The sequence below is a fragment of the Octodon degus genome, unplaced genomic scaffold (genome assembly GCF_000260255.1).
Source record: "Octodon degus isolate 3935 unplaced genomic scaffold, OctDeg1.0 scaffold00005, whole genome shotgun sequence".
Taxonomy (NCBI): Eukaryota; Metazoa; Chordata; class Mammalia; order Rodentia; family Octodontidae; genus Octodon; species Octodon degus.
In genome coordinates this window covers 8,821,171-8,844,405 of record NW_004524581.1, presented here as the reverse complement: position 1 = coordinate 8,844,405, position 23,235 = coordinate 8,821,171, and the positions used below count along the sequence as shown (strand labels likewise).

The 23,235-nt window shown below is 46.0% G+C and overlaps 1 protein-coding gene across 1 annotated transcript in view; it reads right to left on the bottom strand.

The window, feature by feature from the left end:
* Window positions 1-6,943: 6,943 nt before the first annotated feature.
* Window positions 6,944-23,235, bottom strand: part of Hkdc1 (hexokinase domain containing 1) — a 49,592-nt gene continuing 33,300 nt past the window's right edge. Inside the window, exons 14-19 of the mRNA XM_023723408.1 lie at window positions 22,520-22,617; window positions 22,271-22,370; window positions 20,445-20,628; window positions 17,793-17,948; window positions 13,006-13,239; window positions 6,944-7,816 (exon numbers count right to left, since the gene is read on the bottom strand). Of these exons, the coding sequence (XP_023579176.1) occupies window positions 7,669-7,816; window positions 13,006-13,239; window positions 17,793-17,948; window positions 20,445-20,628; window positions 22,271-22,370; window positions 22,520-22,617 (920 nt within the window). The 3' untranslated portion in view covers window positions 6,944-7,668. The remainder of the gene's footprint in view (window positions 7,817-13,005; window positions 13,240-17,792; window positions 17,949-20,444; window positions 20,629-22,270; window positions 22,371-22,519; window positions 22,618-23,235) is intronic.

Sequence of the window (23,235 nt, the reverse complement as noted above, 5' to 3'; positions counted from 1 at the left end):
CTCACCTCCGCTAATTGCAGCTGGGATCAGGCCTCAGAGCATGAGTTTGGGACTGTCGCACCCACCCAAGACAAGCTCCAGACAGGTAATGCCCACTTTTCCATCATCGGCTGGTTAAAGCCTGAATGAAATCTGCCTCTCTCTGCCTTCCCTCTGTCTGCCTTGGCTCTTCGGATTCTTGCAGGTTAACTCTTCTGTCCTTCCTTGCAAAAGGATGCTGGCAGTCATGCTTTCAGTAGTTCCCACTAAAGGCACCATCATCAGCCAATTAAAGCGTAAGACAAGACCCTCGTCTCTTGTTAAAGCCAGAATGAAACACGTAATGGATGCTTTTGAGTCTTGTGCTGGAAGTGGATGTAAGTTATCGCTGGAGACCAGTCCTCATTCTGCCCTACAAAGTCCCCAGGACCTGATTCCTTACTTGGACTCCATCCTCCAGTGTCCTCTAGACCACTCTTGTAGCTTGGCTTAAACTGTGTATTCATGAGTTGGATGATCACAAAGAAGTTTGGGAACTGCATACTTAAGCTATCACTTATTTTCATCATTATTAACTGCATACTTAAGCTATCACTTAGCTACTTCACAGCTCAAGATCTATTTAGTTTCTGAAGAAACGTACTTCTTGTGTCATTTTGAGGATCTTCATCACTGCAACCACTTGTATGTTCAGTCACATATTCAGTTAACCCTTCTGCACCTCCTGAGACCTCTGTCCAAGCCCAGCCCCCCTTCTTCAGGCCCCCTACAAAGGATTACTACCTGGATTCTTCAAAGCAAGAGAGCAAAGTTACCCCTGGACAAGTTCTGCTCCAAAGACTGTGCTAACGAAAGACCCAACTCAGAGAAAGCAAGATGAAGCAGAGAACGAAAGAGGAGTGTAAATTCCCCTTCAGATTGTACTTGCACGGGTCCCAACATCCCTCGTGAGGAGAGATCCAGGTCAGAGGAAGGCTGGCTGAAGTCCAGGAACATAGCCCTGCCTCTCAGCCCGGCCCTCAGCACCCCTCAGCACCCCCTAGGCCTGTGATGGCTTTCAGGGCTGCAGCCATCTGGAAATGACAAGAGCCCTTAAGTGGTGGTACGGCATCAACCGAAGCAAAACAACACAAATGCGCACACAAACTTACTATGAAAAGAGGCTCTGGCATTTCCCGCATAGAGGTGGTCCTTGGAGAATCACCGAAAGCACTCGCTTCTCCAAGGCTGTGGCCGCAGCTTCTCTACACGCCTGGTAATGCCGGCAAAAACATGGCCACATGCTCTCAGGCTGGCTATACGCCAGATGCTGAAGAGAGCTCAACGGCCCACCGCCTCATAACAACTGGAGCCAAATCACTATTTTCTTTTTATCAAAAAGCAAAAAACAAGTAGACTCCATCCTGCCACAACAGCCCATTGAAGTCACACAGGAAGCAAAAGACTTCCTAATCTCAAACAAAAAAATGCCAGCTATGCGCTTCCCACAGGTCCCAGGCTGGAGGCCGAGGGCACTGGGGCTGTCACACTAAGGCCCAGCTGATCTGTAATTCAATTCCCTTTTGTGCGGCACCCCAGACACTGCCTAACAGCTCAGATCCAAGCTTCCACCCTAGGCCTGTCCACCCTCATCTGCATTCTTTGACCTCACAGGCAGACTCAGAAACCAAGGCAGACTAGAAACCAGGCCAGACAGTGACTGTACTTGCCCCTCCTGGAGAGAGGGGTGGCTTTCTGATGTGCCCCAGTAGGGCTGTGCTGAGTGCCAGGCACTGCAGGGAAAGGGCATGGGGGGAAGGGTGGGCAGGACTACAAAGCCTTTCAAAGCTGCATGGACCAAACACAGATTAATCACACGTATTCCTGAGCAAAGCAGCCCAGGCAGCTGCAGCGCGAGAAGTTAGTGCTCTGTGCAAGTGATTACACAGGTGTTGGAGCCGCGGTGGCTCCAAGGAGGTGGGTCTGGCCCAGGACACTAGCTGACCTGTCAGTTTCAACGTGGACAATGGGAAGCAGAAATAGTAGGTCAGGCAGACCACGAATGCAAAATAGGGAGGACATCCATTTAATGAAATAAGGGAGGAAATAAGTACATGAAATAAGGTGAAATATGAATTAAAAATATGACATGTGTAATACATAGTAAAGGTAGGTGAAAATAACAGAAATTTATGCAAAGGTTTTAGTGTGTGTGTGTGTGTGTGTGTGTGTGTGTGTGTGTGTTTAATTAGGGTATAACACACACATGATAAAAGAAAAAAAATAATAGATCAGACTTTATCAACATTTAAACTTTCTTTTTCCTGCAGTACTAGGGGTTGAACCTAGGGCCTTTGCACTGAGTTACATCTCCACGCCCTCATGCCCTTTTCATTTTATCATCTTTTAAAATTGTGAGACAGGGTCTTGCCAATTTGGTTAGTTGCCCAAGCAAGGCATGGAGCTGCCACCTCCTGCTGCAGTCTCCAGAGTGCTAGGGTTACGGGCCTGTGTCCAGTTTCCACAGCCCTTCTGAGGACCTCCAAGTCCTGCGTGCAGAGGCTGCCGTGACTTCTCCAGTCTCACCCTCTGCTCTGCCCTGTGCTGGCTGCACTGTGCTCCTGGCTACTCCTTATTCTTAACACACCCTGGGAGCCCCAGCCCGGGCTCTGCCTGGGACGCTTTTCCACAGACATCCTCATAGCTGCCTCCCTCGGGCCTTCAGGTCTCCAGTGGAAGGCCTCCTGTCAAATGAGGCCTTGTGGTCACCCCAGCATGCAAACCACCCCACCCAACACCTCCCAGTGATATAAGTACCTGAGAGAAAAAATAAAAACAGATTGAAAATATCGGAATAAAAAACCAGATACATTCCCAACCATTAGTCAAATGGATTGAAAAGTCAAAGGGTGCTAACAAGAGATCAAGGAAAGCCACTCCACATCACAAAGCACCATATGACAAAAAGAAAAAGAGCCTCAGGAGTACAAGCTGCACCTATAACTGTCTCCAGCGTAAACCACAGATATTTCATTGTGGTTGTGGCAAATAATTCAAAATATTTTTTGTATTCAGCAGGACTTCATTCATCAGTGTTACTAAATTCTGCTGGATCTTATTATATAATAATGCATTAATAAGTAAACATATTGGGCTGGAGGTGTAGCCCTTGTCTAGCACGTGTGAGGTGCTGGTTTGATCCTCAGCACTGTACAACAAAACAAAACATTGAAAAAAAATTGTATGTATTATTGTCACCACTTCCTTTTTTTTTTTTTTTTTTTTGGCAGTACTGGGGATCAAATTCAGGAACTTGTATTTGCTAGGCAGGTGCTTAATCTCCAGCCCCTTGTCACCACTTTCTTAATAAATATCATTCAATACCATTGGTTTGCTTTACAAGTCTATATATTTTGAGTTTAAAAATACTATTCCAGGGGCCGGCCAGATAGCTCATCAGATTAAAGTGCCTGCTTAGGCAGACTCCGGGACTGGGGTTTGATCCCCAGCATGCATGCCGGCCCTGCCCCTGCGGCACAATGAGCCAGTGATTGAGACTGAGCGTGGTGGTGTACACCTGCAATCCCAGCACTTGGGAGGCTGAAAACAGGGGGATTGCTACGAGCCTGATCTATGTAGTGAGACCCTGTAGACCCTGTACTAAATACACTTAAAAAAATTAAAAATACTATTCTAGCCAGGCATGGTGGTACACGCCAGTAATCCTAGCACCTGGGAGCCTGAGGCAGGAGGATCATTTCGAGTTTGAGGCCCAGCCTGGGCTACAAAGTGAGCTCAAGACCAGCTCAAACTATATAGTGAAACCCTATCTTAAAAAAGACAAAAGAAAGGGGCTGGCAATACAGCTCAGTGGTCTAAAGAGCCTGGTTAGGCAAGCTTAGGCAGGTGCAGGGGACTTCAGCTCGATCTCCAGCGCCACATGCCATGACAGCCACACCCTCAGGGCAGGCTGAGTTGCTCCCCGCAAAAAAAAGACAAAAGTAAAGGAAATTTTTCTAAGCCAGGAATGATGGTACATAATCAAAGCTACTCAGGAGGGTAACACGTTAGAGAATGGGCATGGTGGCAGATGCCTATAACCTAGCACTTAGGAGGTTGAAGCAGGAGGATTGCTTTGAGTTTGAATCCAGAACAGTCTGGATAGAACTACATAGTGAAACTCTCTCTCTCTCTCTCTCTCTCTCTCTCTCTCTCTCTCTCTCTCTCTCACAAAAGTTTGAGGCAAGTCTGACAGCTTAGTGAGACCCTGTCTTAAAATAAAAGGGGCTGAGGGGTATGGCTCAGTGGGAGAGGGCTTGTTTAGCATGCGTGAGGCCATTGGTTTAATTCTTTTTTTTATTTTTTTATTTATTTATTTATTTATGTGTGTGTGTGTGTGTGGCCAGCTCAGCCCACCAGGGGGCGGGGCTGGCTGGCATGTGGTGCTGGGGGATTGAACCATGGTCCCTGTGCTTTGCTAAGCTTGTTCTAAGTAGGTGCTCCAGACCCCTGAGCCATCTCACCAGCCCTTTTTTTTTTTTAAAGATTTTTTTTTAAATTTTTTTTCAAGTATTCTATTTATTTATTTATTTATTTCTCTGTGTGTGTGGCCAGCTCAGCCCACCAGGGGGCGGGCTGGCCGGCATGTGGTGCTGGGGGATTGAACCGCGGGCCCTGTGCTCTGCTAAGCTTGTTCTAAGTAGGTGCTTTAGACCACTGAGCCATCTCACCAGCCCCATTGGTTTAATTCTTGGTATCACAAAACAAAAATATTATTCTGAGAAAAATACCATCACATTTCACACGTTTGCCAACGGTGTCACATGAATGCACACACACAGGCGGAGAGTTTCTGATCTGCAGGGTGCAGAGCATGGTCAGGCATGGCTTCTCCCAGCTCCTGTTTACCACATTGTACTACAGATGTTTTGGCCTTTCCTTCTTCCTCTCCCTAGCATGATGTCCTACTTCTTGGGGTTCATACTGCCTGGAATAGGGCTTGGCAGACCAGAAACCACTGTTTATAGAGGACCTACTCTGTGCTGGGCTGGCCCCATGGGGTGAGGTAGAAGAACGGATAGGCTCAAAGGAAAGCAATTGGTTGGGCTCCTGTGCTTGGTCTGCTAGCTCCCTCGTTCGCTCAGGTGCACACATGCTGCCTACTACCCGCCATGGAGCTAGGCACTGAGGACAATGGGGACAACGGGCTTGAGTTCTTGTTTTGTGGTTTTTGTTTTGTTTTGTTTTGTTTTTTGGCGGAACCAGGGATTGAACTCAGTCCCTCGTGCTTGCCAGGCAAGCACTTATTCCACTGAGACATTTCCCTGGTCCCTCCTTTTCCTCAATAAATTTTCCTACTCTTAAAAAAAAAAAGAGAGAGAGAGAGAGCTCTCAAGAAAGATAAATAGGATGAGATCAGCTATTCTGGAGAGACAGCGCCATGGGGAAAACCTAATTCTTAAATCTATATCCACCCGCAACTCCTGTACCAAACTTTACTTGAATAAAGTAATTACAGGACTATACAATGTAGAAAGATACTCCTTCGAAGAGAAAAAGTGTGTGGGTCCACATGCTGGTCTTACCTGGTAATCTTGGAGATGAAGCAGGCCCTCCATCGCCAGGGGCATTTCTAGAGTTGCTTCTTCCGGCCCCCCCTGGAGTCCCGGTTCTGGTTCAAGGATTCTATGATGCCATCAATTGGTCACAATGTGCAAGGTTACCTAGACACCTCAGGTAACCTTGGATAAAGTAATTATAGGACTTCTCATGCTTCTGAGAGACCAGGGTAGGAGAAAATAAGCTATGGGACTTTCTCCATCTTCCTTGAGACCAGGCCACGTGGGCCTGCAACCTTCCTCTATCCAGGAAGGATGGGGAAGAGAGAGAGCCCAAAACTCCAGGGCAGAAGGACAGGAGCTGAGGGTGGTGAATGAAAGAGCAGGAGCCTCGGAGAGGGCGACGCAGGGCATCCAGGCTTTGTTTGGAGCAGGATGCAATCAGGTAAGGCAGACGGATCACCTCTCCCAGAAGGCATAGTGTCGGCATATAAAACATTTCTCCATAGAGATAAAACCTTAAAATGTTGCCATCAGGATATAAAAATACCTGTGAGGCTCTAGGTTTGATTCCAACAATAACTAAAGAAACAACGCTAATTTGGGTAAATCTAGGACCCACTCAGTATCACCCTACATGCTTATCAAATGTACAACAGAAACATTTCCTGATATCCTTCACCTCCCTTAACTGGCCCTGTCCCAGGCTGGCCCAGCTCGCACAGCTTTGGGCTTGGCCACCTCCACTCCGTCCTAATATCCTGCCTAGGCAAGCAGTGACACATGGCACTGGGGCCATCCCCTTGTGAAGAGGCAGCCAACGACTCGGGCTGAGGCAGCGCACGATGACGTAACCGAGTACACAACATCAGCCTGGCCTATCCGCAGTCCTGTTCTTCTCATTCTGTTTCCTAGGGCAATGGTCTCCAATTCTTCCAAGGAAATGTTTTCCAAAGGCTTCATTTTTCCTTCAGGCCTCTCTCCTGCAAGCATTTAACAAAAACGTCACAGTGCTGGGTTCACTTGGGCAATAAAAAATGATGCACCTGACAAGGAATTTGCAAACTACAAGGCCACACAAAAAATTCACACAGACAACCCAAGGCAGAATGTGGCAGGTAGTTCAGAGAAGGGGAAGAACAGAGGAGGAGGAGTCAGGGGCTGGCCAACCTCACCAGCTCTGGAGGGGAGGATGGTGGCCTATGGGGTGTGTGGGAAGGACCAGCTTCAGGGAGAAAGGCTTTCTGGCTCGGTGAGTCCCTTTTGCTGGTCTAAGGAGACCTTTCAGGCTCAATGAGTCCCTTTTGCTACCAAGACAACAAGACAAGTGAGCCTCCCCAAAGAAAGAGCAACATCTCATGCCAAGTTTCTTGGGAATCACATACATTTATTCATTTACCGGGCTTCACCACTGTCCTCCAAAAAAAACACTGACAGCACAACACAAGTCCTATCACTCCCAAGATAAAAACCACATGCATCAAGTGTGCCCTGACACATGCAAAATAAGCAACAAAATCCCCCAGGGTGCTCGTGCAGTTCCCCAGAAGTAAGAAAGATTCCTACGGGACTCCCAGCCATCAGCCCTCTGCCCCCAGAGCTGAGCACTCCAAGGCTTTATTCTTGCCTCACACTTGAAGCCAACACGACAAGTTAAGGACAAGTTAGATTAGGGCCCTAGCTCATTACAGGAGCCTCTCTCCTTGTCAGGTGTTTGCCTACAGGCAAAGGGCCCAACCTGCTGCTTCAGATGGCTCAAGTATCCCAAGGAGGAGACCAGCCAGCCAGGCCCCAGGGGCAGGGTCTATTTACACCTCCAAGTCCCACAGTCACAGGACCCCAAAGCCACAGAGACCTAGCCCCTCAGGCCTCAGTTGAAATTCTGCTGAAAGGGGACCTCCCAGGCCAGATCCTCTGATTTCACCAAGTTGGCCTAACCTTGGCCCCAATATGCCAAGTGGAGTTGTCTTGTAAAGTTAAAGTCAGTGCAAACCAGTAACAAGTAACGCTTAGCGAGTCCCAGGACGCGAGGTTTTCTTCCAGCTCTGGAGGCCGAGGCAGCCAAGTGGGCCCCATGTGGACCCAGCCCCCTCCTATGCCAGAGGAGGGGCCTGGCGGGATCCGAGGCGCATCAGGCCGACCTCGGGGACCCCTAGTGCTCCCTCCGTGCCTGCTGCATCCTCTTGGCCACCGCAGTGATCAGAGCTGCTCCCTTCCCGCTGCCATCTTCCGACAGCATGAACATCGCGTCACACTGGGGGGCCAATTCTTTCACCGTTTCCTGCAGGACTCGGGAAAAGCTATGAAAGAGAGAGGGGGACAACATCAGTCCCTGTAAGCAGGATCGAGACTTTGATGTCATTCTCATCCGGTTGCTTCCTTTGAGCTTGCTTCTAAAGGCCTCAAATCACTTTTTTTTTTTTCTTTTTTTGTCTTTTTTTGAGATAGGGTCTCACTATGCAGCCCAGGATGGTCTTGAACTCACCATGATCCTCCTGCCTCAGCCTCCCAAGTGCTGGGATTATAAGCACATGCCACCACGTCTGTGTTAAATCACTTCTTAAACAGCTATTGTAATTTTACCTTACAACTACTACTGCCAGGGACTGTTCTGGGTGCTTTCTATATGGAATGTCAAAGTACAAGTCATGCTTTGAAAATAATTACCACTCCCTTGAATACATAAAGAAAAATCTCAGAACTTGTCCAAATCTGTACAAGTAGCAAGGTAGTCAGGATTGGAATCAGGTCTGCCAATTCCCAAAACTCTCCTTTTGTTTGTTCAAAATGTCCCCAGCTTTTATTTTAAGAAGTTTCAGATTTCACATCACCATCCCTTTCCACTAATTTTCCCCAAAACCAGCGATGTCATCCACCCCCACCCCAGTACTGGGGATTGAACCCATAGCCTCAGCCACACTATACAAGCACTCTTCCCCTCAGCTACAATCGCAGGCCTTTTTATTTTTCCCTTTGAAACAGAGTCTGGCTAAGTTGCTCAGGCTGGCCTCAGAATTGTGATTTTTTCCTTTCTCAGCCTCTTGGCAATCGGAATTACAGGAGTTCACCACCAAAGTCTGCCATCTTAACCACAGTGACATGTAGTCTCCCTTCCCTTAAGGTTTAAATCCACTTGAATGGCCACATTCAGGGGCAAAGTTTTTACCAGCAGCATTGGCACTTAGGCTGGGAATTCTGGCTAACTTGAATGATAGGTGGTCATCTCTGAGGGCCAGCAGGCCGGAGCAGGTGCTGATCTAACCCTAACTCCCAGCCAGCAGAGAACAGCTGCAGTGTCCTGCGCTTCTGCCGGTGAAGTGGAGTGAGAAGTTCGTGAGGGGGCTTATCCCCAAGCTGCCTGGCAGGGAGGAGAAAATGGCATGGCAGTCACTGCTCAGTCAAGTTAGGCTTTTCTTTTCCTTTTCTTTTAAAAAATAAACATAGAAGGTGGGCGGGGTAGCTCAGAGGTCTAAAGCGCCTGCTTAGGCAAGCTTAGGCGACTGCACAGGGACCGCAGTTCAATCCCTGGCACCACATGCTGCACCAGCCCTGACCCCAATGTGGGCTGAGGTGGCCACACACACACATACACAAAAGTAGAATTTCATGATTTTTAGTGCATTCAGAAAGTTGTACAACTACCCCCACCAGCTAATCCCAGGATATTTTTATCACTCTAAAAGGAAATTCCATGTTCATTGGTTGTCATGCCTGACACACAGTAACCGGAGGGAGCTCCCAGAAAGCAATCTATAGAAATTTACTTCCTATAGGTTCGCTTATTCTGGACATTTCACATAATGGAATTGTGCAGTGTGTATCCTGTAGTGTCTCTCTTCTGCCATTAACAAGATGTTTTCAGTGTTCATCAATGGTGCGTATATGTCAGTGCTGCGTTCTTTCTATGTTGGAGCAACAGTCCAGTGCGTGGATGTGCTGTTCATCTGTCTATCAGCTGATAGGTGCTTGGATTGTTTCCACTTTTTTAATATTACGAATACCCTCTCTCCGAGCATGTTCTTGTGTGGACCCGTGCTTGCGCTGCTCTCTGTACACCTAGGGAGGGAATTGCTAGGTTATGTGTTAAATCTAGGTTATCTTTTTCAGGAACTTCCACATGTGTCCCAAGTGTTCTCTTCATTTTGCATTCCCACCAGCAGTGTGAAAGGGCTCCAGTTTTATCACATCTTCATCAAACTTTGTTACTGAGCCAGGCATGGTGGTGCCAACCTATAATCCCAGCACTTGAGAAGCTGAGGTAGGAGGATAGCTATGAGTTTGAGACCAGCCAGGGCTACATAGTGAGACCCTGTCTAAAAACAAACAAACAAAAAACCTTGTTATTGTCTGACTGTCTCATTATTCTGGGTAGTATGAAGAGATACAGCTTTGATCTCCATTTGTAGTGACTTCAATATTGAGTATTGCTTGATGGGCCTTTTCACCATTTATTTATCTTCTTTACAGAGATCATTGTGTACATCCTCTGTCCATTTGTTAATTGGGTAACATCTTTTTATTGTTAAGCTATAGGAGTTCTTTATATATTTCAGATATATCCCTTATTATATCATTTACAGATGTTTAATCTCATTTTGGTGAATAGTTTATTCTCTTGTTGTTGGTGGTTATTTGTTGTTTTTTTGAGACAGAGTCTCACTATATAGCACAGGCAGGCTTCAAACGTGCAGCGATCTTCCTGCCTCAGCCTCAGGTAGTCTTTGAAGCATAAAGTTTTTTAATTTTGATGCACTACACTTTATTTTTCTTCTTTTGTGCTTGTGTTTTTCTTTTATGTCAAATTTAAGAAACAATTGCCTTGCCAAATCACAAGAGTTTACACCTATGTTTTCCTCTAAGAGTTTTATAATTTTGACTTTTACATTCAGGTCTGTCTCATTTGAGTTAATTGTTATACATGGTGTGAGGTAGAGGTTCAACTGCCTATTTTTATTTGTTTCTGGTTATGCATTTTTTGTACTATTTGTTGAAAATATTGGGCTGGGGAGATAGTTCAATAGAATAAGCATTTGCCTGGCAAGAGCAAGAGCCTGAGTTCAATCCCTGGTTCCACAAAAAAAAGAAAAAGAAAAGAAAACATGTTTTCGGGGCTGGTGAGATGGCTCAGTGGTCTAAAACACCTATTTAGAACAAACTTAGCAAAGCGCAGGGACCGCGGTTCAATCCCCCAGCACCACATGCCAGCCAGCCCCGCCCCCTGGTGGGCTGAGCTGGACACACACACACACACACACACACACATAAATAAATTTTTAAAAAAAAAGAAATTTCTAAAAAAAAAAAAAAGAAAGAAAATATGTTTTCCCCACTGAATGAGACTTAGCATCTTGTTAAAAATTAATTGACAAAAAATTTTCAAAATACAATTTTAAACATCAATTGGCCACATATACAAGAGTTTATTTCTGTATGCTCAAATATATTCTCAATTATATATCTGTCTTTATGCCAGTATCAAACTGCCTTGATTACTGCAAATTTTTTTTATCAATTTCAAAATCTCTTATTATTCTTCAAGCTTGTTTTGACTGTTCTGGGGCCCTTATATTTAATATATATGAATTTTAGAAATAGTTTGACAATTTCTATAAAGAAATTAGCTGGAATTTTGATAAACTATGTTGAATCTGTAGTTCAGTTTAAGAACTATTACTAACTAAACAATACAGTATTTCCTTCCTGCCCGTGAACATGGGATGCCTTTCCACTTACTTATCATTTCTTCATTTTCCTTCAATAATGTTTTATAGTTTTCAGAGTTTAAAAAAATCTCATACTTCTTTTGTTAAGTATACACCTAAGTAGTTTGCTTTTTTTGGTACAATTGTAAATGGAACTGTTCTCTTCTTTTCATTTTGGGGCAATCCATTGTAAGCATATAGAAATACAAGTGATTTTGTATGATGATTTTGTACCCTAAACCACCTTGCTGAATTTGTTTTTAGCTCTAATTGTTGTGTGTGTATATTTCTTAGGATAATCTATATGTGAAATCATGTTGTCTCCAAATATATACATATATCCTCCTGTTTGCAGCCTCCCCCACACTAGGATAACAGGTGTGCGCCACCATGCCCAGTCTCGGTGACCAGCTCAACACACCCAGGGGTGGGGCCGGCATAGCCCTTGGTGTCAGGATGGAACCCGGTCCCTGCACTTGCCTCAGCAGGGGCTTATTCTGCTGAGATATCTCACTGGCCCATCATCTCCAACTTTACTTTTGCCTTTCCAAGATAATGTCCTTTAATTTTTTTCTTGCCTACCTTCCATGCCTGCATTTGCTCTTGGCTTTCCCCTCAAGGGTCACATATTTTTTGACTAGTTTCTAAAAGCCTCAAATTTGAATCCAGACTTGTCTGAGAACCAGAAACTGTGTGATTATCTGGAAGAAAACTTACAAGCAGTATAAGATTGAGTAGCGGTGATGAGAGTTGACATCCTTGCTTTATTCTTAATCTTAAAGAGAGAAACACTATTCCACCATAAGTACAGTGCTAGCTGTGGGGTCTCCTAGATGGTTTTTACCAGGTTAAGGAAATTCCCTTGTTCCTCATTTGTTGAGTGCATTCATCACCAAATGTTGGATTTTATAGAGCTCTTTGTCGGCACCATTTTAAACAACTACGCAGCTTCTATCCCTGGGACAAGTCTTGGCTAAAGGGAAAGACTTATGTGAACCAAACAGAAAATGTATAACCCTAAAGGAAAACCAAGAGAAGACATTAGTCACTGCCAGTGCCAGAGAGGTTGAGGGTCACAGGAGTAATATCATCTTCAAGAATTCTGTTCAGCATAACTGGAATGACTTAAACCTGCTATTATATATCCTTTTCACCAAATTGTGAAACAGTGAATTAAAATGATAGTTATCTTTATTGAAGTCATCCTCACAACCACCTTTTTGTCCTCATTTACAGGAGAACTGAGGTACAAAGAGGGTAAGAAACTTGCCCTCTGACTCTTCACTTCATGAGCCGAGGCCAGGATTCACACCCACATTGCCCAGCAGGGCTCTCAGTTCTTCTACTGACTCTGAGCTACTATTATAACAAACTCACAGCTGACCAATACTCTAAGGCACACAAACAATCAGCTCTCAGTACTACCCTGCAGGGTGAGGGGGGCTGCAAAATGATAACAAGTACTTCTGGAGACTACGGGAAACACTCCTCCTCCAACCTGCACACATTTTACCCTGAGGGGCACAGTCATTGCTGCTGGCCTTGCACCAATGAGGAGCCTGGAGCTGAGAGAGGCTGGCTCATCTTCCCCCGCAAGGCTACCAGGAAGATGGAGTGCTGAGGTTCACCCTTGCCTCAGACCCGACAAGTGAGTTCACCACCATACAGCGCTCTCTTCCTAGAAAAGGATGGGACGAACCTTCCCATTCTGCAGCTGTGGAAGCTGTGCCAGTGCAAGCCGGCTGCCAGCACAACCCCTGCCCTACCCCATACCCCTGGGCACTCACTGAGGGTGCAGCTTGTACAAGGTGCCATCCACACCCACGGTAATCTTCAGGTGCTCAAGCCCCTGGTCTTGTCTCCTTTTTTCCATGACAGCAGCCAAGCCAGCACCGCAGAGCTGGGCAGCCCGCCGGGACACGGCTCCGCACACCTCCTTCACCACGATGCTGTCCTCACATGTGCTGTCCAGGCCCAGCTGCTGCAGGATCTTCCTGACCTGGAGGAGGGCCAGCCGGTCACTGGGGGCGAGAAGAGCCAGTGTTAGCACGGGGGCCCCTGGAGCCTTGGAACCCACTCAGTGTGACCCAGAGCCTATTCATCCCAACAGGCCCCTGCAGTGGGGAGCAGAAGGTGACCCAAGTAACAGCTACATTGGAGCAGAATGCCCAAGAAGTGAAGACTCAAGGCCTACCACCCAGAAGGTGAGTGCTGCCGTTTTTATTTATTTTATTTTTTTTATTTTTATTTTTTTTTATTATTTATTTATTTATTCATTCATTCATTTTGTGTGTGTGGCCAGCTCAGCCCACCAGGGGGCGGGGCTGTCTGGCATGTGGTGCTGGGGGATTGAACCGTGGTCCCTTTGTTTTGCTTAGCTTGTTCTAAGTAGGTGCTTTAGACCACTGAGCCATCTCACCAGCCCAGTGCTGCCGTTTTTAAAAGCAAGTACAGCAACTCTTCTGTTAGCTGTGCTCGATGAACTACTAAAGGGAGCTAGCAGCAGAGTTAGCAGTCCATATATTGGGTGCCTCAAGTATGAGGTTCAGAATGCTAGGGAAGTTTGCCTGGTCAGACAGCAAGAACTTGGCTTTAATCACACACCTTGTCACACCAACTCTTGCACTGTCCCATGGATCTGCCGGCTCTGGGTAAGTACTCTGCCCCCATTCACCCGGAGACTTGCTTTCTTTCTATTTAACTTTTTTGATTCTCTGCTTTTTCTTCCCAACTAGACCTCTGCTCTTTGATGAAAACACTATATTCCTAGCAGTATCCAGCATAGAGCTGAGTATATTCAACAAGCAAATGATAAATGAGCATGCAGTGCATATCGGCACCTTGATGAAAGGAAGCCAACAGGGCAAGAAGCACACGCAGAGAAGCTCCCGTCACAGGCCTGGGCTGCTTTGAGTCTAGACCTCGACTCTCTTCCAGTGAACCAGTGACAACTGATGACACTGACACGGAGCTCTGGCTTAAGAATGAGGTTAACCCATGACTAACTCAGTGATACAGGGGGAAGATGGGGTTACCAACAAAGACAATGAAGAAAGCCCTGTGTGGCAACACAGGAAGCAGAGTGGGTGAGTGGTGGGATAGCCAAGGCCATATCATCCTCTGCAGACCTTCCAAGAGTTTGCATATGAATGCCATATTTAATGTCATGAGAGATATTCCCAGCACATAATGAAAAAAAATAGATGACATAATGTTACATGCTGTTCAGTCTTGGTTTTGGGCTTATGGTAATGCTTGTTCTCATGCAGGAAAAGAGAAAAGAAGGAATACTGGGCGGATTGGTAGGAATACTGTTCAAATATTGGTAGATTACAGATAATTCTCGTTTTGTCCCTCTTTCTTTCTAAAATGAAAAATGTGCATTCTCTTCCCGAACCCCAGAGAAATATTGGAGGTTAAATATAAAGAAATTCTGGGCCGGGGAGATGGTTCAGTAGGATAAGCACTTGACGGGCAAACGCCAGGATCTGAGTTCAATCCCCAGTTCCACAAAAAAAAAAAAAAAGAAAGAAAGAAATTCTTTATTGGGGGCCGGGGAGATGGGTCAGTAGAATAAGCGCTTCCCTGGCAAGCGCAAGGGTCTGAGTTCAATCACCAGTTCTGTCAAAAGAAAAAGAAAAAGAAAAAAGAAATTCTTTCTTTTATAAAGAAGTAAACTAAGGTTCAGAAAGCTAAAGCAACTTGCTTAAGTCACACAGCACAAACAGGTTAAGAGACAGAAATGAAGTTTAAACTCAGTCTCTGACACTACAGACACTGTGCTCTTCCCTGAGGATAATTGCTGGCAACAGACTTGAAATAGACCCCAGTCAATGTAGCACCTGGAAGGCCTGAGGAGGGACATAAATTATAATGATCAAAGCGACATCTCATGTGCAGCAGAAACAAGTATTTCTGGAGGCAAACGTGTGCGGCCGCTTTGCACTTGTCCAGGAGTGGCTGTCTTCACTTTGAGACAAGAAAAAAGAAGAAGGCAAACATCAGTTGATCTGTTTAATCTGTTGCACGCAGGGGAGAAGCTGTTCCTCAGCAGAGGATGACCCCTCTGGTCACTGATTGAAGGATGAGGATTCTTAACCTGTTTGTTGAGAACTGGTAGGTTGAAGATCAGACAGAAAAAAGAGAACACCCGCTAGAAACACTTCAAAAGCACAGTAACTTCACAGTTCTGCCTCCAGCTCCCAGACAGCAGGAATTGTGCTGCAGAACCATTGGATGGTCCATGGTAAGCATCCTGCTTTTTTTTGTACTAGGACTTGAACTTAGGACCTTGTGCTTGACAATTCAGGCACTTGTCCTGCTTTCATCTATAAAATGATCTTTTCTCCCCTTTGTAAAGTGATTTTTGACTTGGGGCCATCTGACCAGAAAGAGCAAGAGGAGTCAATGAAGGAAGGCAAACTGAGAGAAACTCCCAACACACAGGGCCCTGAGAACACACAGTGCTTGTAGGAACTTGGCGAAACCAGTGCATTTATACACAACTGGCGGTGGTGGTGGTGGAAATTTGAACCACCTTTGTAAAATATAGAGCATCCACAGGGAAATGCTTTTAGTCAAATGTTTCTACTCGGAAGGAAATAATTCATAATACACAAATGACTATGTATACAAAAAAGATTAATTATAGTGCTATTCCAAATAGCAGAAACTCATAAATTATAAGCTAGACTTCCTATACTAAAGGGAAAGTTCAGGAAATTATAGTATAGTGACATAATATAATGTTATGGAGGCATCAGGATGATAATTACACCAAAAAGCTGATAAAGGCAAAGTCTTCCTTTTAGAGACATTCCAGTTACGTATTCCATTTATGTAGGCATGATAACATCAGATTATTACCATTTCACAATTGCTAGTGAAATGATGGACCGACATAGTGACTGGTAACATCAGAGAAGAGATGCAGGTAGTCAAACAACCCAGTGCCGCTTTCAAGCACAATTGTCTGAAATTCAGCATGGAATCAAACCTAGTGTCTGGGTCTCAGAATAGGTTCTTCCAGAAAATGTAAAAGACAGAAGAAAATATCACATTTTGCAATCAGCAAAAGCTATACTATAGTAACTCATAGGATAAGAGGTTTCTTCAACAAATGTTTCAAGGGAAAATGAGAAGAGGGGGGGGAATTATGGATTAAAACAGATTTTGGAAACACATTGACTAAATTCAATGCACCGATCTTGTTTAGATACTGATGGAAGCAAATCAACTGTACAAAGTAGTATTTCTTGGCAATTCAGGAAATAGGAACAGTAATAAGATATTTTGATATTAAGGTCTATTTTTGGCTATTTCAGGCATAATAGTGCTGTGGTTATGCTTTTTTTAGAAAACAGAAAGACAGACTGGCCACCTCATCCAGGCTGGCCTTGAATTTAGGATTCTTCTGCCCAAACTTCCCAAGTGCTAGGATGACAAGTACACTTGGTATGATTCAGCGCTGAATTTCAGAGAAGCATGCTCTAGGCTCATGATACCATAACTGGTAGTGGTTGCGCTGTTTTAAAGAGCTCATACACTTGAAATGCACTTTGAACTGTTTATATATAAAGTGATATAAAAGGTGGAATTTGTTTCAGGTGAACCTAGCCCAGCAGTGGTGACAAGAAGAGCACTGGATGAACGCATTTTGGCCATCAGTTGATCATTGTTGATGAACATGGTGACAGAGACATTGAGTTCATCTAACCTCTCCTCTATTTTCCTATGTTTAAAACTTTTCCCAAAAAAGTAAGATAAAAACCAGAAGCCGGGCCTCGTGGCACACATCTGTAACCCCAGCACTCAGGAGACTGAGGCAAGAGGGTCACCATGAGTTTGAGGCCAGCTGGGACTACAATTGTGAAAACTGGTCTCAAAAACAAACAAACAGAAATAAAGAAAGTAAAATTAAAATTTTAAATTAAAATCTCCATGAACAGTGACTAAATAATACATGGTTCACATATATAATATGATTGTAACCATGAAAAAAAAGTTTTGCATATATCGAGAACTAAAAGCAAAGGGCCAGTGAAACAGCTCAGCAGGCTAAGCGCCTACTTAGGCAAGTGCAGGGACTGGGGTTCAATCCCTAGCACCACAGGCCACACCAGGTGCATGGAGCCGGCCACCAAGACCAGGTGTGATGGCGCACACCTGTAACCCCAGCACTGGGGAAGCTGAAAACAGGAGGATCACTGCGAGTCTGAGCTGCAGAGTGAGGCCCTGTAACAAATACATAAAAAACAAAGCAAACCTAATAGGGAATGTCTAAGCCTAACTCCCAGGACTCCTACAGAAGCACTGGTGGGGCCTACAGAAGGCCTAGTCCTTTCTGCTCAGTACTCCAAGGCCACACAGGCAGGCTACTGACCTCTCCAGTGTGTCGCTGGCTCTGGACTGTGAGAGGACATAGCTAGATGGACAGTGCAGGGCAGGCGTCCACCCTCTGCCCATTCAGGTTCTTTCTGATTTTACTTCATCAATTCCACCCGCCCCTGCATGGTGGCAGCACACTCCATTCACAGTCTTTTACATCAAGCAGGCAAACTCAATCACAAATCACCTTTCAATCTGGGATAGGAACTTGGTCTCAAAGATGCCCCTGGTCCTGAGGCGCTCTGAAATCTGCCCACGGAAGAGGAGACCTTGCTTGGTCAGGTCGATCAGGATCTGCCGCACAATCTCCCCCAGGTACATGCCACTGGTCATCTTCTCATATCTGGGGAAGAGCAATCAGGTTGACAGTGAAGGAGGAAAAGTCAGCTCTGGCAAGGGGTTTCTGAAAGTGCCCTGGGTCGCGCATGGAAGCCATGCCACTGGCATCCAGAGCCAGGGTTTAGGGTTGGCCTTTTCACCCTACAATACCCAGAGAAATGCTGTGTGGGAGGCATCTGGATGTGAGGAAGCCAGACTTTGGCCCAGCACAGGCGGGAGCCAGGCCCCAGTGCTCCACAGCTGGCTGCATGACCGAGCAAGCCCTGTGTGCAATCGGCGCAGCGTGGAGCAGGACAGGACCTCTGGGGGCTTGCAGAGACCACCCCCTGGCTCACAGGAGGAACTAAGCACAAGCCAAGCTATTCACTCCTGGCCCCAGAGCCAGTTTCCTTGGCCTTGGATTGCAAATCTGTTCTACTGGAGATTTTCCTTAGCTTTGTTTCTGGTTCCCTGAAATAATGTTTAAGCTGCCCGCACACACCAGCATGCTCAAAAATTATTCCTTCCTTCTCCTTTTCCACCAGGCCATGAACTCCATGAGGGCCGATGGCAAGAAGGGAGGGGACTCCTAGGTAGCAGGCACCCAGAAGGCCCAAGGATCCCGCTGTTATCCTTCACAAGGGCACAGAGCTGAACTCCAGCTCTTTTTTTTTCTTTTTCCTTTTTTAAATTTTAATTTTATTGAGAAACAAATATGAATGAGACATTTTCAAAGCTGATTAATAGGACAGTTTTAATAATCAATACATTGTACATTTTTATCTTCTTAGTGGTTATCCATAGTACAAGAAGCAGACAGGATATCCTGTCCAAACACTATTTGAACACCTCTTTCTTCTCATTGAATTAAGCGAAAGTAGCTGTATATCTATCCTAATTATTCTGTATACGTAAATACAAAATGATCTTTCCTTTGTATCCTTTTTTTTTTGTTTAGTCCTGTCAGAGGAGGATATTCTATCGGCATCTAAATGCTATAGGTGTTTGAATTCAGCAAAACAATCCAACACTGTCTAGCAGTCTATAATATTAGTGGGTTATCCTCAGAAGTTATTGACTTGGGCCTTTTACAGCTCATTGTATTAGTATGGCTTTACTTTATATACCTTGTTTTTATATTTTTCTGCTGGATGGTTAATACCAAGATAAAGCAAGACCTATATAACAAGAAATGTAACTTTTGTATCTGATAAGGTCAGTCAAGTACCCTCAGGATTTATCCTGTAGCCCTGTACTACACTTTGTATATCCTTTGTCAGTGTCAGCCATATGGATGAGTCACAGCCATTGCTTGACCAATTTGCTGTCTGTGAAAGCCTGAGAGAATGTTTTTTCTCTCCATGTGACTCTCCCCAGGCACACTATACATCATCGATCACATTCCTCTATGACTCCATAATCTCCTTGATCAGAAAATTTGGAGCACAATTGTGAACTCCAGCTCTTTGACAAGGCAGACAGAAACAGGAGTGCATCTGCACCTTAAGCGGACTTGTGCTATCTCAACCATCCAGGGCCTCTTCAATCTAAGAAGCAAACACCAGGACAGAGGAATAATGATGACTGCAAGCCAGCATCAAGCACTCTTCCACTTTTAGCTCTCAGTCCAACAATGCATGCGCCAGCAGATACAGACCATGCACCACCTGAGGAGGAGTTGGCCCTTCAAGAGGCGTCCAGTGCTTGGTGCTCCCACTTGGGAATCAGAGGGGAGTGCCTTCCTTTTCAGAGCAATTCGTGGCTCAGCTAGGCTTCCTACAGCTCAGTTGCCTTCAATGGCAAAGGGCACCACAGGGTCACCTCACTCAGGCCTCTCTCCCAATGATGGCCAAGCACCTGTCACATTTCGGCCCCGCTTACCCTCCCAGCTTGCACAGTGTCCATCAGAATAAATCCATATAGTACCTTATTTTATATTAACATCATGAGCTTAGTTGTGATAAAGTTCTTAGTTGTGAACCACCAAACCTCAAACATGCTATGTGGCTCTCTGCAGAAAAAGTTCGCCTGCCCTGCTGCAGGAGGTGGGTCCAGCTACTCAGCCAAGGCCAAACGTGCCGGCTCTGTCTGTCTACCCTGGCAGAATGCATGGTAAAACACAGTCTCATTTTTTCAAGCCATTCATTATTTTCAGTATGCTTTGTCATTGGAATGAGGCTCACAACAGATTGTGCCACACGGTGAGATGTGACACTGTGTGAAGAATGGTGACTCCTCCATCCCAGCAGCCCCTCCCTCAGGGCTTACAATGTCACTCTGCCTTGGCTCTGTGACACCCAGCTCCTTGCAAACACATCCAACAGCCTCACCTCCAGAGCCACCACAGCCTTTATGGGCCCCTTCCTTCTCCCTGGCAGAAACATCATAGTTTTCTTCCTTCCTCGTGAGGATAAAATGCACAGCTGTCCTGTCGGTGGCATGACAATGGCTTCCTTCCCCTGGGCCTGGGGGAGCTGCTCACTGCATGGCCAGCAGAGATGTTCACACCTGCCCTACTCACCGCTGTTTGCCAGGATTCAAGGAACCCTCATCCACCTCCACGTCGTACTGCGTCCGGATGTCGTCTATGCAGCCGTTATCTCCGAAGCCTCCCCACTCGGTGTTGATGCACATTTTCCCTTCGTCTCCGTCCACCAACTCGATGTTCCTCATCTCCTCCATGTAGCACATGTTGCTTCCTGTCCCTGGGGGAGGGATGTGACGGGCCATGAGTCCTCAAAGACACCCTCGGGACACAAGAGGAAGCAGAGTGCAGCAAAAGAGAGTTCAGGCTCACAGTCATATAGCTGGGCGTGACTGCAGCTCTCTGCCCACCGCTGGATGGTCTCGGGCAGGAAGCTTATCTGTCAGAGGTCAGGCTTCCATTCATATAAAGGGATATTGCTGGGTGCTGTGGTACTTGCCTGAGCCCCGGCTATGTGGGAGGCTGAGGTGGGAGGGTCACAAGTTCAGAATAAGCCTAGGCAACTGAGACCCTGCTTCTAAAAATGAAAATGGCTGGGGATGTAGTTCAGTGTTCCTTGAGTTTAATTTTATTTCACCGCAATAAAGGACGTAATGCCTGCCATGTGAATTTGTTGTAGGGAAAGAAATGAGGTGACAGAAACTTTTCACCACACACTAAGTGGCCAATAAAGTACTTGCCATCTTGTTTATCACAATCATTATCACTGAGAAGCACTCAAAGCTTCTAAAGAATCAGGGAATAAGCAGTCAGGAAGGACTAGGAGGGATCTGCAAGAATTCTCTGGTCTTAGATAAACAAACACATGGCATCTGCGAGCTGCTCATGTTTCCCTTGCCCATGACCTGGCCTCAGAACTGCTCCCAATGCAGAAGTCCTCTGTGGCCTCCTATATCTCACCAACCCTCACACAGATGAGGGACCTGGTCAGACACAATGAGCAACCTGCCTGAGCTCTAGGAGGGGTAAGAATTTAGCTTCAGTAAGGTGAAGCCTGAAGCTAACTTCATAGATGGTACTTCCTTCCTCCATCTTCCAGGCAAGTCAGTCAACCAGCATCCCCAGACTCTGTCTTCCTCTGTGCCTGCCAATGGCAGTGCCCTTTGTCCTCATCTTCATCTGGTCAAACCCATCTGTCCCGCTATCTCTTGGGAAGAGTCATCACTCTGGAATCTACCCTGGTCATAATCGCTGCCACACATCTTCTGAAGTCCCCTACAATGTCTGCATCATCTCAGCCCACTCCCACCTCTTTTGTTTCTCCCCACTACTGGGCATTGTACCCAGGACCTTCACACTGAGATATGATGCCAGCCCTTCTTTATCTTTTATTGTGAGACAGGATCTTCCTAAGGTGCCCAGGCTGGGCTCTAGCTCATGATCTTCCTATCATGTCTCAGAGTGCTGGGAGTCCAGGCATAAGCTATGGCGCCCAGCTCCTCCTCCCTTCCTACATTTTCTTCCAACCCCTCCCCCTTCCTATGCACCTTGAGAGCCAGAGGAATGCAAAGAACAGGGGACCTGCATCTTACATCAAGAAAGAAGAGCTGGCTTTGTGACCCAACCATGATCTCCTCCCTCCAAGGAAGGAGGGCCGAGGACATAATGTGAAAATCCCTTCCTTCTGTGATATCCCTTCCTCCAACAAAAAGGATGACCTTGCCTTAGAACCTCTCATGCAGCAAGAAAATAAGTAGAAGTTTGGGCATTCGGCAACCAGAATCTCAATCTTAATTTGATTCATTTCTTCCTTGGACAGGGTCTCTGTATAATGGAACAACGAGTGCACACCTCACTACATTCAAAAGGACCTTCTCAAGCATCCAATGGGATTAGGCCAGTGGGGTCTGCCAACCACTTACCCGCAATCAGGCCAATCTCACAGTTAGGATCTTCATAGGCACAGGTCATCATGGTCCCCACTGTGTCATTCACAACTGCAACTATGTCCAGGTCAAACTCCTGCAAAGGAAGCAGCTCTACTGGAAACAGAATGTGCAAGGGGCCCCGCAGCCCAAGGCAAGCAGAGGCCTGAGATACAGGCTCAGGCGTAGAAAGGATGGCGGGGCAGAGGGCCAAGGTCAGACGTGAGCCTCAATACCAAGTCCTACATTTCTTCTCTTGATGGCTTCCCTGAGCATGTCCACCACATCCTCCCCTTCACAGTCGGTGGCCTTAAAGCCTTTGGTCCACTCTATGAGAGTACCCTGAAAGAAAAGAGGGGAAGTTTATCTAAGTGAGGGGCCACAAAGACCACCACACAGCTTCTCCATCCAGCAGACAGGCGCTGGATCCGACGGCTGCTCAAGTGTGTACTGGTGCTTCAGACCATTGTCCGCCTCTACAGCTTGCATGCGGTTTAGACATGTTACAGAGCATGGTGCCTGCAGTCTAGATGTGTTACAGACGTGGTGCCCATGGTCTAGACGTGTTATAGATGAGGTGCCAGGCCACATTCACCTCCAAGTGGGATCACTGTATCAACTTCAAGGTCAGTCGTGTCCCCTGCCATGATGCACAGAGTGACAGTCTGAGATCAGAGGGATCCTACTGCTAATTTAGCCCAGGACAGACTGAGATGTGATCAAAGGTAAGGTTACAAAAATATTTATCAAAGCATTGTTTCAAAGTGAAAAGTAACGGGTGCACGCCTATAATCCACAGCCCTCGGAGGCTGAGGCAGGAGGATCACTGCCAAGTTTGAGGCCATCCTGGGCTACAAAGTGAGTTCAAGGCCAGCCTGAACTGCACAATAGAACTCTTTCCCCTGTCTTAAAATGACAAAAACCAAACAAGCAAGAAAAAGGAAAAAAAAAAAAAAAAAAAA